Genomic DNA, 11,773 nt, shown 5'->3' on the forward strand with positions numbered 1-11,773 from the left:
CAGGCAGACACCAAAGGAACACTTTACTGAGGATCAGATTTTACAGGTCACCAGAGTAGTCACTCTGATTCTGTCATAAGCTAGATTTACAATGCTTGGCAGCAAATGACATATAGCGCAGTTAGAGATTTTGCCATTTTATATATGTGTAGAAACACCTTCATGACATTCTTTTCCATCATCTTATGGCCTAAAGCACGTGGTATTAATCTTGAAGGCTTTGTTTCACGATGGATATTGTCAAGTTTGCTTGGGAATATAGTGACAGTTATTGAATCTGTTTAGCAGCTAGACTGAAATGCCCTCTGGTCTTCATTTGCCTAGAAGAGTCAGCATATCAAAATCACCACAAGACACAGCATGGCATTATAACTGCTCTAAAAATACACTCTAACATAGCAGTACACCTTGACATAGAGTATGGTGCACGTATTATAAAGTGATGAGTCTCCAGCTTTTAAACTCATTCCTCTCTGAGCATTTTATCCCATACTATCTCTAACTAATTCATTACACTATCCTATTCCTCTCTCTCCAACAGGAATAGCTAATAATGCATCTGTATTCTACTCCTTGTATTAAAGATAAAGAATGCCAGTATTTAACAGACTGATTTATAAATCTTAAATATCTAACAAACATTTGGCCAAGTAAATGTCCCAGTTCATACCTATATAGAGATAGTACCTTCAGAATCTAGGTATCTGTATCAAGCAGACACTAGTATCTAACATCTAGTACTCACATAGGCCTTTCAGGGACATTCAGAATGTCTCACACTTTATCTGAGCAATTCTTGTAACAATGCTGTCAGTGTTACAACTGAGAGGCTGAAATTGAAAGACCTATACTTTGTTAAGGCAAGACCATCTAGTAAACTGAAGGCTAAGGTGATAATTGTAGCTCATGTTTGACTATCACAACTGTTGCATGGTCCAGTTCAAAGTACCATGAAATATTTTAACTAGGTCATAACTGTTCTTGCCATGTCAAATTATCCTGAGAACTCCCCAGCTCAAGGCTCACCCACTACTATACACCAGCTTTTACACACTGACCATAAGAACTGTAAGCACTTACTCATACAACTAATTCTTCTTTTGAATAGCATTTCATGTGGAGTGAAAGGTTTGAACAGAGCCCTGTCATGGAACTTTTATAAACCACCTTGAGTCCCATATTGTGGGGGGAAAGGGTGGACATGTAGCCACAATTTTGTGGCTATACTTCATCTCCCTACCCAGCCCCACAAAACCCACCTTAAAATCCAGGCAGCTGTACTGGGGAAAGGAGTTCCACAGCAATGGAAAGTAGAGTGCCAAAGATTGACACATCCAGCCCCTCCTGCCAGTGAGAAGTGGTGAAACAAGCAGAAGCAGGAGACCTTAGGGGACCAATTGTAAATCACTGGCACACCACTTGCTGGTAGGAGAAGGCTCACTGGTCACCCTCCAACACCCCCACTCACCAATGCCACAGAACTCCATCCCTCAGTACAACTGCCTGGAATTTAAAGAGACTTTTGGGGGCATTGGTAGTTTTGGCAATGGTGCCACAATTGTAAATGTGAATACCAAACAGTCACAAGGTCTTAAGCCTAGCTTACGACATCATAACTGAGTAACAGAATGTCAGGCTTTTCCCTGCACCACTGGCTAACACAAACAATGAGGAAATTCTTATCTTAAATTGACACATCATACACTTGTTTCAACCTTTTTGGGCAGGTGTGAGTTGATACTGTGTGCAAATCTGCCTAAGGCATAATTCAGCCCTTAGTAAAGGAAACAGATTGGACTGCCTAGCTTCTTAGGAATCAACACAGAGGAAGAAAGGAAGCTATTTTTCTGTGTAAATTTCTTCAGGGTATACACGGGTTAGACATCACCAACTGTTTCTCTTTAGTTATATTTTCCCTGTCTCTGAAACTTTACTGTAGCATATCTTTATATTAGTGAGTTGATTCATAATTGACTAAATACAATAATCAAAATACTTTTGTTCCTATTTAACTGTTGCAAAAATTAGGAGAATTTGTTATGTTCACAACTCCTTTTTTAAAATCTGCAGAATATGCATCCCAGCCCATAACATAGGGAGCACCTGTAATTATTTTCCTATTGTCACATATAACATTTCTGAAAAAACAACATTACAACTCCTTCTTTGGTAATTACATGCTTTGAATGAAAGAATAGCATGGCTATTTTAAATAAATGAGTATACCCTCAAACTCTCAAGATCTTGGTATTACTCACAAAACCATGGGCCTGAACAGACAGGCCAAATAAAGCTGCTTCGGGTCATTTTGGAGGTATGCTGTTTAAATGACACACTATCTTAAGAGGTCAGAAGCTGTGCCAAAGCTGCACTCTAGTCCTTAGCACTGGAGTGTGGCTTTGACATGGCTTCCAGCCTCTGGATGCATGGAGCATTTAAACAGCATTTCTCCAAAGTGACCCGAAGCACCATTATTTTAGTCTGTCTGTTCAGGCCCCATGTTACTTTGAATACACAGCAGTGACCAGATAATACATGAGTTGACAGAATGTCCCTTGCATAGATTCTGCCTGCTTAACATTCATAGGGTTTCACAATGAGCCATCTGTATTGCTAAACATCAGCAAAACTTGTATCCTCATTTTTATGTCTCTATATGATTATGGGGCCCACTGACCCCAAAGATCCCTTGTAGCCCAACACCTACCACTGTAACCATGTTCATGCCCCCAACTGCCTCCTTGGGGTGCATGGGACAATTTTACTTTTTTGCCCTCTTTGCGACATTTTAGAGCAGTGTGGCAACTTCAGAGGCGGGACTCCCACTTTCCAGGGGCAGTACCCAAGGCACAGTCTCTCAGCCTTAGGCTAGCAATAGCAAACTCCTCCCTGACAAAACTTGCCAAGAAAACTCCATGTAGTTATCTTAGGGTCGCCATAAGTCAGAAATGACTTGAAGGCATCATACACATGTCATGCTCTCTTAACCTCAGAGAATGGCAATAGAAATCCCTTCTGACTAAGCTTGCCCCATGATAGTTTCACCTGAGGGTTGCCAGGAACCGGCGCTTGGAAGGGAGAGAGGGAGAGTGCTCTCAGTCGATAAATTGGAAAGAACTTGGAGGCACACAACAACAACAACAACAACAACAAGCTACTAAAGCACAGAAGGCACAGCACAATAACAAGAACAAAGAGAGCCAGAGGTTTAAGCTGTGACTCTGGAGGCCAGAGCTCAAATCCCAGCTCGGCCATGAAGCCCACTGGGAGTTCTTGGGCAAGTCACACTCTCTCAGCCTCGAGGAAGGCAATAGCAAAATTTCCTCTAAAGAAATCTTGCCAAGAAAACCCCATGAGACCTGATACACACCAGTGGTTTGCACCGGCCTGGGGCCAAAACTGGGCTTGATAGTGCACACCCCCACACGCTGCCAAACCCTAGTAGTTGTGGGGGCCGCCATGATTGCGTGGCCCACCCACACATCAGTGACGCTGCACGTGAAACACATCCAATGGCGTGGCGCACCTGCGACATCACCGCGCTGTCCTTTTTTTTAAAAAATTGAAATGTATTAATACTGTACATCTTAAAACAAAACATGACAACAAATAGTACACCTATGGCGCTTGTGGCTTCACAGCTGCACAGCAAACAGGAGCTGCTTCTGAGCACTCCTTTTTTGCTGCACAGCGGTACCATGCCATCTGGTTGCTGCAGTAATGCTCACAGCAAAGAGAGATGGCTCCAGCCCGCCTTTTGCAGGCAGTGTGTACTGCACCAAACAAGCCAGGGTTTGAGAGTGCAACTCTGAGACCAGGGCTCGAATCCCTGCTCAGCTATGAAACCCACTGGGGGACCTTGAGCAAGTCACACTCTTTCAGCATCAGAGAAGTCAATGGCAAACCTCCTTGAAGAAATCTTGCAAAGAAAGCCCCATGATGGGTTCATTTCAAAGTTGCCATAAGTTGGAAAACACTTGAAGGACACAAACACACACACACATCCAACTCACTCTCTCTCTCAGCCTCAGAGATGGCAATGGAAATCCCCATTTGAGGAAGTTTGTCAAGAAAACCCCATGATAGGGTTACTATATGGTAGCCAGAAATGGACTTGAATGCACACAACACACACACACACACACACACAATCAAGTCACACTCTCTCCAGCCTCAGAGTATGGCAATGGAACTTCCCTCTCAACCTGCCAAGAAAACCCTGTGATAGGGTCACTAGAAATGACTTAAAGCACACAACACACACACACATCCAAGTCACACTCTCTCATCCTCAGAGGATGGCATGGTAAGCCCCTTCTGATGAAACCTACCAAGAAAACCTGTGATAGGATCACCTTAGGGTTGCCAGAAACAACATGGCGCATCCATAGTTTTTTGTGGGTTTTTCGGGCTATGTGTGCTGTTCTAGAAGAGTTCTTCGACGTTTCACCAGCATCTGTGCTGGCATCTTGAAGATGCCAGCCACAGATTCTGGCGAAACGTCAGGAAGAAACTCTTCTAGAACAAGGCCACATAGCCCGAAAACCCCAAAAAAACTATAATTACACCAGTGTGGTCACATCAGCCAACGGGACTGCGTCCAGAATTTACTTGATTTTTTAAAGTTAACTTTAGTTATTTATCAAAACTAATGTGTAACCACAATCACTCTCCTAGCCCAGCCTCATTCTGGTCCAAGACATGAAATATTTTAATGCAATGGTTGAAAGAGAATTCCTTCCACAAAACAGCAAGTAAAATGCTGTAAACAAAATTACATCCATTGCTTTCATATACACACAGATTAGGCTAAGATACAAAGTGGAGGGGGATTCTAGTATTTCCACAACAGTTCTGGGCATATAAGTAGCACTTACAGGTCTTGGTAAACTGTACTGATATACTTCTGGTCTATATGTTGGCACCCACTGAATTCCCCCTCGGGGCCGAGACATGGTACCAGGAGCGCTGGTCACAACTTCAGAGTATGGCAAATGCTGTGTAGAACTGTAAGCATCTTGTTGTCTGCTCTGTCCTCCATGGCCTGCTGAGGCCAAACTAAAGGCTTCTTCCAATAACATATGCATCTGTTGTCTAACTTCATCAATGGATGGCTGCGAACTCAGTGTTGATGTCTCTGAATGGCCTTTTGCTTGATGGGCTCTGGTATAATTCTGGGGTTCATTGACACGGTCAACATTTGTTTCTTCTATCATTTCAGGTTCAGTCTGTTGGATAAGAGGTATTTAAGGAGAGACTGTTATAGGAACAAATAAAAAATCTACCCAGAAGCATGTTTATGTTTAAGGCCTATGCAGTGATTTCATCTGAGTTTCAAACAGTGCCATATTTTCTTGATAGATCTTTTCAGCTCTACAGAAATATTGGAAACCATGAAACTATCATTCTGGACATCCTTTCCCTCTATGGTACAGGATTCAATATACATGAGACAAGAAAACTGTTTGTATCTTCTGTTGGAATCCTACCATTATAGCCTGGCAAGGAGCCTAAGAAACAAACGTAACAACCTTCTCAAGGTCTGCCAGCCTTTCTCATTCCCAAAACTTTCCCCTGCCCCTGCATTATAATCATAAGAAGGTCATCACTGCATCACTTCAGGCAGACCATGAACTTAGGTATCTTTCAGCCTTCACTTCACTTCCTGGACTAGCATTGCACTGCCAATAGACCAGTCCATCTGCCCAGCTGTGTTAGGCCAAAATTCTATTTGAATATTTCAATGTGTACTTGTGTATTAGTCCAGAAGGTTTTCAGTGCAGCTTACAAATCTTTATTTTGACAGTCCCCTGTCCTCACGCTTACAATCTAAATGAGAAAGGAGATGACAATGAGAGTTGAGCCAAAGCTGGCTGTTCTTCTCTCCCTCATAGGCCAGAACAATGGCAGTTGGAATACACGAGTAGCATCTCACTAGCTGCTAGGCCTAGGCATAACAGAGGTATACCAGCATATGGCTTAAACTTTTCCCCTACAAATTCAGCATGTCTAAAACCTATTTTTCCTCCAGAAAGGAAGGCTATATCATGAGAAGGATATCAGAATACCAAATATCAAAATACCAAATATCGCAATACCAAAAAACTAAGCTGCTTACCTGTAACTGTGGTTCTTCCAGTGGTCACTGTGAACTAACACATATGGGAATCTTTGTGCTTGCACAGACCATATTTGGAAACTTCTAGAGCTGGATCTCTTCAGCTGAAGTACTCCCCGCCCCCCCCCCCCCCCCCCGATACAACACATGCTCAGTAAGATTCTCGCTCAAACCACCTCAGCTCCATGTTTGCTGGAGTGGTCACCAACCAAGAATGTTAAACATGGCAATAGAGGGGAGACAGGTGGGTTGTGTGAGTTCACAGATGACCACTCAAAGATCCACAGTTATGGGTAAGCAACCTACTTTTCCTCTTTGTGGTCTCTGTAACTCATACATATAGAAGATTATCAAGCTATGCACACCTGGATGGAGAGTGAGACTATGCTTGCAACTATTGGAGCAAAGAGAAGCCAAAGGAAGTGGAATCTCTGGCATGAACATCAAGTCTATAGTGCTTTGCAAACATAAGATCCTGAGACCAAATGGCTTCTTGACAGATAGTCTGTATGGATACACCTGTGAAGAATACAGATGAAGTGGAGACAGCCTTCATGGAATGGAAATGGACAGAGGAAGGCTCTGGCTTTCTGGAAGTCTCGTAGTTGAACTAGATGGTAACAGCCACCCACTTGGAAATGCATTGTGAGGGAACTTGGCAACAAAAAGTCTACAGGATTTTCTGAAGTGTTTTGTCTGATAAAAGTCAAAGGGAAGTCATTTGTGTGCCAAGTGTGTTCATCAACCATGCACAGATTCGGGAAGAAAGTCAGAAGTGAGAGTTCTGAGAAAAGGGAAAGGAGGAAGCCACTTTTGGAAGAAAAGACATCTGGAAACAGGACTACCTTGTCCTTGTGGAACAAGGAGGAATGGAGTGTCAGTCCTCAAAATGGTCAACTCACTTGCCCTCTTGGCAGAAGTGATGGCCACAAGGAACAGTCTTCCACATGAGGACCAGCAAGTCACATAAGGCAATGGATTCTAAAGGACATCTCATTAGTAATGGGAGTCCAAGAAGAAAAGTGTTAACAAAACCTTTGAAGAAAAGCTTAACCAAAGGGTTCACAGACCAAGAAGGGAAGTCTTGAGGATGAATGAAGGCTGAGAGAGCAGCCACATAAACTCTTATTGAAGAGATGGAGAGACTCAGTAATGCCAAAGAAAACAGGAACTGAAGAATATGGTTAATAAATTCTTGGTGCCAGTCCAAATGAATGTCACTAAGAAAAGTAAGGAGCCACTTCCACTTATAGCTGTACAACTTCCTAGTTGATTGTCTAAATGCAGAGTGAAGGATGGCTAATGCATCCAGGCAAATATCCCCCAAGCTGTTGAGATGAAGGATGCAAACATCCAGGCATTGAATCCAACCATCATCTTGGGTGAGGAGATCATGATAGGAGTCTGTGAAAGTAATGAAAAGACAGGTGCAGGAGTGTGGTGAACCACAGCTATCAAGGCCACCATGGTGTCACTAGAATGCTGTATGTATCATTTTCCCTGATCTTTACCAGGACCCTAGTGATGAGTGGAAAGAAAGGAAAGGCATAGAGGAGGAGTCTATTCCAGTAAAGAAAGAAATGTGTCCCATAGCATGCCTTACTGAAGAGATCTCCAGGCACAGTAGTGATGGCACTCATGCTTGTCCACATTGTCAAACAGGTCCACCACTGGGTGGCCTTAATAGTTAAATACCTTGTGGAAGACTCAAAGAAGCAGCATCCACTCATGAGACCGGGTTTTCATTCTGTCAAGAACATTGGACAGAACATTTTTCTTCTCTGGAAGGTAAACTGCAATAAGAGTGAAGTCCCTCATGATCTGTCAACCCCAAAACCTGATGGTGAGACTGAGAAGAATCTGGGACTGGGTGCTTCTTGGCTTGTTAAAAAAAAACACCTCTATTGTGTTGTCTCTCATGACCTACACATGATATCTGCTGAGGAGGGATCCAAAGGCTCTGAAAGCCTTGGCCACAGCAAGTAGACTGAGAAATCTGATGTGGTTCTTCTTCTCTTGAAGAGACCAAGTAACTGATGGCTAGAGGTCTCATGTGAGTTCCCCAACTTTGGGCAGATACATCTATTGTCACTATTCTCATGGGCACCAAGATGTAGAATGGAATGCTCACAATCAAGTTTGACAGCAATGTCCATCAGAGTAAACACCAATGAAGGGGGGGGTACAGAAACTCATCAGAAGACTGTCTAATTTTAGCATGAACATGGAAAGAAACCAGGCTTGGAAAGATTGTGTTCAAAGCTGAGAGAGAAGGGGGTTGTTGATAGTCAAGGTCATCAAACCTAGAAATATCTGCACATCTTTTGCTAGCAATGGCTGAAGCACAATGTATGCAGAGTGGTCTCTACAATCCAGTGTGCTCTGTTGAGAGGCAGGTAAGCTGTGCCCAACTAAGAATCCAGTATGGCACCAATATATTGGATTCATTGGGATGGATGCAACTGTGACTTCCTGTGGTTCATAAGGAGACCAAGATTGTGGAGCAGAGACAAGGTAATGTGGAGGTTGCAGAAGAGCTTGATTTGGTAACTGGAGACCAAAAGCCAGCCGTGTCTATAGGGCAAGGCTCCCTGAAGATGAAGGAAGGCCATCACTATCACCATGTAGCCCTGATGGCAAAGCAGTTAAATGTCAGTACTATAGCCAGTATTGCAGCCACAAGGTTGTGAGTTCAATCCCAGGGCTCCAGGGTTGACTCAGCCTTGCATCCTTCCGTAGGTCACTAAAATAAGTACCCAGCTTGTTGGGGGCAATTAGCTTACATGTTGTAAACCACTTAAGAGACTACTTAGTTCAGTATGAAATGGTACAGAAATGTAAATGCTATTGCTATTGTTACTTGGTAAAAATGCATGGTGCTGTCAAAAAGCCAAAAAAGAGGGCACAAAAATGGAAGCAACTGTCTGGAAACACAATACATAGGAAACAACAATGAGCAAGGAAGATCGAATTATGAAAGTATGCATCCTGGAGATCATTAATCACAAACTAATCTCCACAACATTATAGAGAGAACTTCAGAAAGTGTCACCATCCTGGACTTCTTAGTGGTGATGTAAGAGTTGACATCCCTGAGATCTTGGATAGGATGCAGTCTTCTGTCCCTTTTCAGAATCATAAAATAGCTTGAGAGGAAACATTGTTAAAGGTGAGGCCCAGGTCTCTGCAGTGACCAGAAGTGTTTTTGCACATTTAAAGCTTGTGCGCCAGCTGTACATGTTGCTTGAGGTGCCACATCTAGCCTTGGTGGTACATGCCTCGGTTATATCCCGTTTGGACTACTGTAATGTCCTCTACTTCGGGCTGCCATTGAAGAGTGTTCAGAAACTTCAGCTAGTCCAAAGAGCTGCAGGTTAACTGGGGCAGGTTACAGAGACCACACAATACCCTGTTGAAACAGATCCACTGGCTGACAGTCTGGCCCTTCTCTCAGGCCCACCACCATCACAAGCATGATTGGTAGGGACGCGAGAGAGATCCTTCTCAGTGGCTGCCCCTAGACTCTGGAATTCCCTTCCCCCAGGGAGACCAGAATAGCTCCTTCCTTGTTGTCCTTCCGCTGGCAGGCTAAGACATTTTTGTTTAGACAGACATTTAAAATGGAAAATTAAAGTCCTGAGAGTGGTGTATTGTTTTAAAGTGTATGGTTTTTAAAGTAATTTTATATTTTAAAAATTGTATTCTACTTTCAAACAAACAATCTTTTAAATATTGTAATAGTTTAATATCATTTCAATGGTCAATTTTTTGTAGGTTTTTGTTGGAAATTTTATGATCGCATTCTCCAGTTCCTCTTTATTCAGACAGGGATTTCCTCCCTTCCCCTCTATCATTTTGACTGCCAATCTTAAGTGGCAGTTTAACTGACTCTCTGAACATTCTCAACTGTCGGCAAGCAGCCAATCTCAGTCAGTAACTGCAGTCTGCAGTCAGTAACAGTCCTCCTGAGTGAGGTTAACAGCTTCCTGCTATATTAACTCCAGTTAGATTAGGTTTTAGTTTTATTATGTGTATATTTATTAAAGCCATTTTTTTTAAAAAAAAAAACAAACAAACCACAAACTACATGTTTGTTGTTTTTAAGTTAGTTTTTATTCTTTAGGAAAGCATATTAAAATATATGTTTTTGCTGCTCTGCTGATGAAAGCTGAACGCTAACAAGTTTAACTTTCATATCTGCATATTTTAGTTTACCTTTAAAAGGGTTAACACCCTGGGAAACTAAAATTGCACCCCACATTTTTAGGTTATGGGCCCAGAAGGGGTCTCAGTCTAGACCCAGTGCTGCCCAGAAAGGGTCCCAATTTAGACACAGTGAGGTCTCAGAAGATGTTCCAGATTATTTTTAAACTGCTTCTCCTGAAAATATATGACTTCAAGAAAGATTTTTCTACTCAAATAATAGAAAATGGCTTCTGCTAATCCTAATCCAACAATGATCACTGAAATTTTAACTAGAACAAATTATAAAACGTGGTAATGGAAAAAGCAAATGTACCTGACTATAATGGGACTATTTAAAACAATAAAAGGGCAGAGACCCACAGAAGCAGGAATACATCAACAACCGTTTGATGAAAACGCAGAAAAAGCAGCAGCTTATATATGCTTGTTTGTAGATCCCAGCATTGCTTACCATATTCAAGGTTTAACTGATGCAAAACAAATGTAGAACAAACTACAGACAGTATTTACTTCACCAAGTACTTCTAATCAAACAGTTGTCATGATCAAACTTGTTGACACAAAGTTGCATCATCCTTAATATTTAAATCAGCATATTAATGGCTTTATGAGAAATTTGTCTGGAATTACAGCAGACTGGAGAATCCTTTCCAGAAAATGCAAAATTTGGACTGTTTTGGCAAGTCTTCCAAAATGTTACTCTCTAATAATCAATGCTTCACAAGTTAAAGTAGATGTTTCTTCACAAGATGCTATTGCTCAAATTGTTGAATTTCAAAATAGACAAAACTTGATGAAAGACAACTATGATACAAAAACAGCAGACATAAAATTAGCTCAATTTGCTGCAGACAATTTGAAAAAGACTTCCTTTTCTCCCAAATCAAACAAACAATGTTAACAAGTCAAAGACTAGAGTTGAGCTTTGCAAAAGCTGCAAAGACAGGGACTGAATACTAAAAGCAAAAGCAACTTTAAGAAAGAAGTTTTTAATCCTAAACAGAAATCTTCTAGTCGTGTTGATATTGGTTTGACTCAACAACAACTATTTCAAAATGATGGAGATAAATATAAAAACTAAGTTATAATTGATAGTGGAGCAAGTGCATTACTTCAACAACAAAAATTATTACCTTAGAGGCCTTTAAGAAGGCACTCAAAACTGATCTCTTCCGGCAAGCTTATCCACTGAATTCCATATAAAAAGCTTATGACAACTGCTCTTCCTTGACTCTGATTGTTGGCTAATGGACGAATTGTAATTTTTAGAGAATAGGAATTTTTGTTAAATTCAGTGTTAGTATTTTATTGTTGTATTGATTGTAAATTGTACTAAGTGTCTGTTAAGGTTGTAATCCCACCTAGATCCATGGGAGAGGCGGGAAGTATAAATAAACTATATTATTATTATTATTATTATTATTATTATTATTATTATTATTATTATTA

At 41.4% G+C, this 11,773-nt stretch overlaps 1 protein-coding gene across 5 annotated transcripts in view; it reads right to left on the reverse strand.

Annotated features, from left to right (window-relative positions):
- KIAA1549L (KIAA1549 like) overlaps positions 1-11,773 on the reverse strand; it is a 278,122-nt gene that overhangs the window by 16,672 nt on the left and 249,677 nt on the right. For 4 of the 5 annotated variants that reach the window (XM_042466156.1, XM_042466163.1, XM_042466182.1 and 1 more), the window contains one exon: positions 4,878-5,228. The exons of the other annotated variant lie outside the window; for it this stretch is intronic. In XM_042466156.1, the coding sequence (XP_042322090.1) occupies positions 4,878-5,228 (351 nt within the window). The remainder of the gene's footprint in view (positions 1-4,877; positions 5,229-11,773) is intronic. 5 annotated transcript variants of the gene reach the window in all.

Source organism: Sceloporus undulatus, chromosome 1 (genome assembly GCF_019175285.1).
Source record: "Sceloporus undulatus isolate JIND9_A2432 ecotype Alabama chromosome 1, SceUnd_v1.1, whole genome shotgun sequence".
Taxonomy (NCBI): Eukaryota; Metazoa; Chordata; class Lepidosauria; order Squamata; family Phrynosomatidae; genus Sceloporus; species Sceloporus undulatus.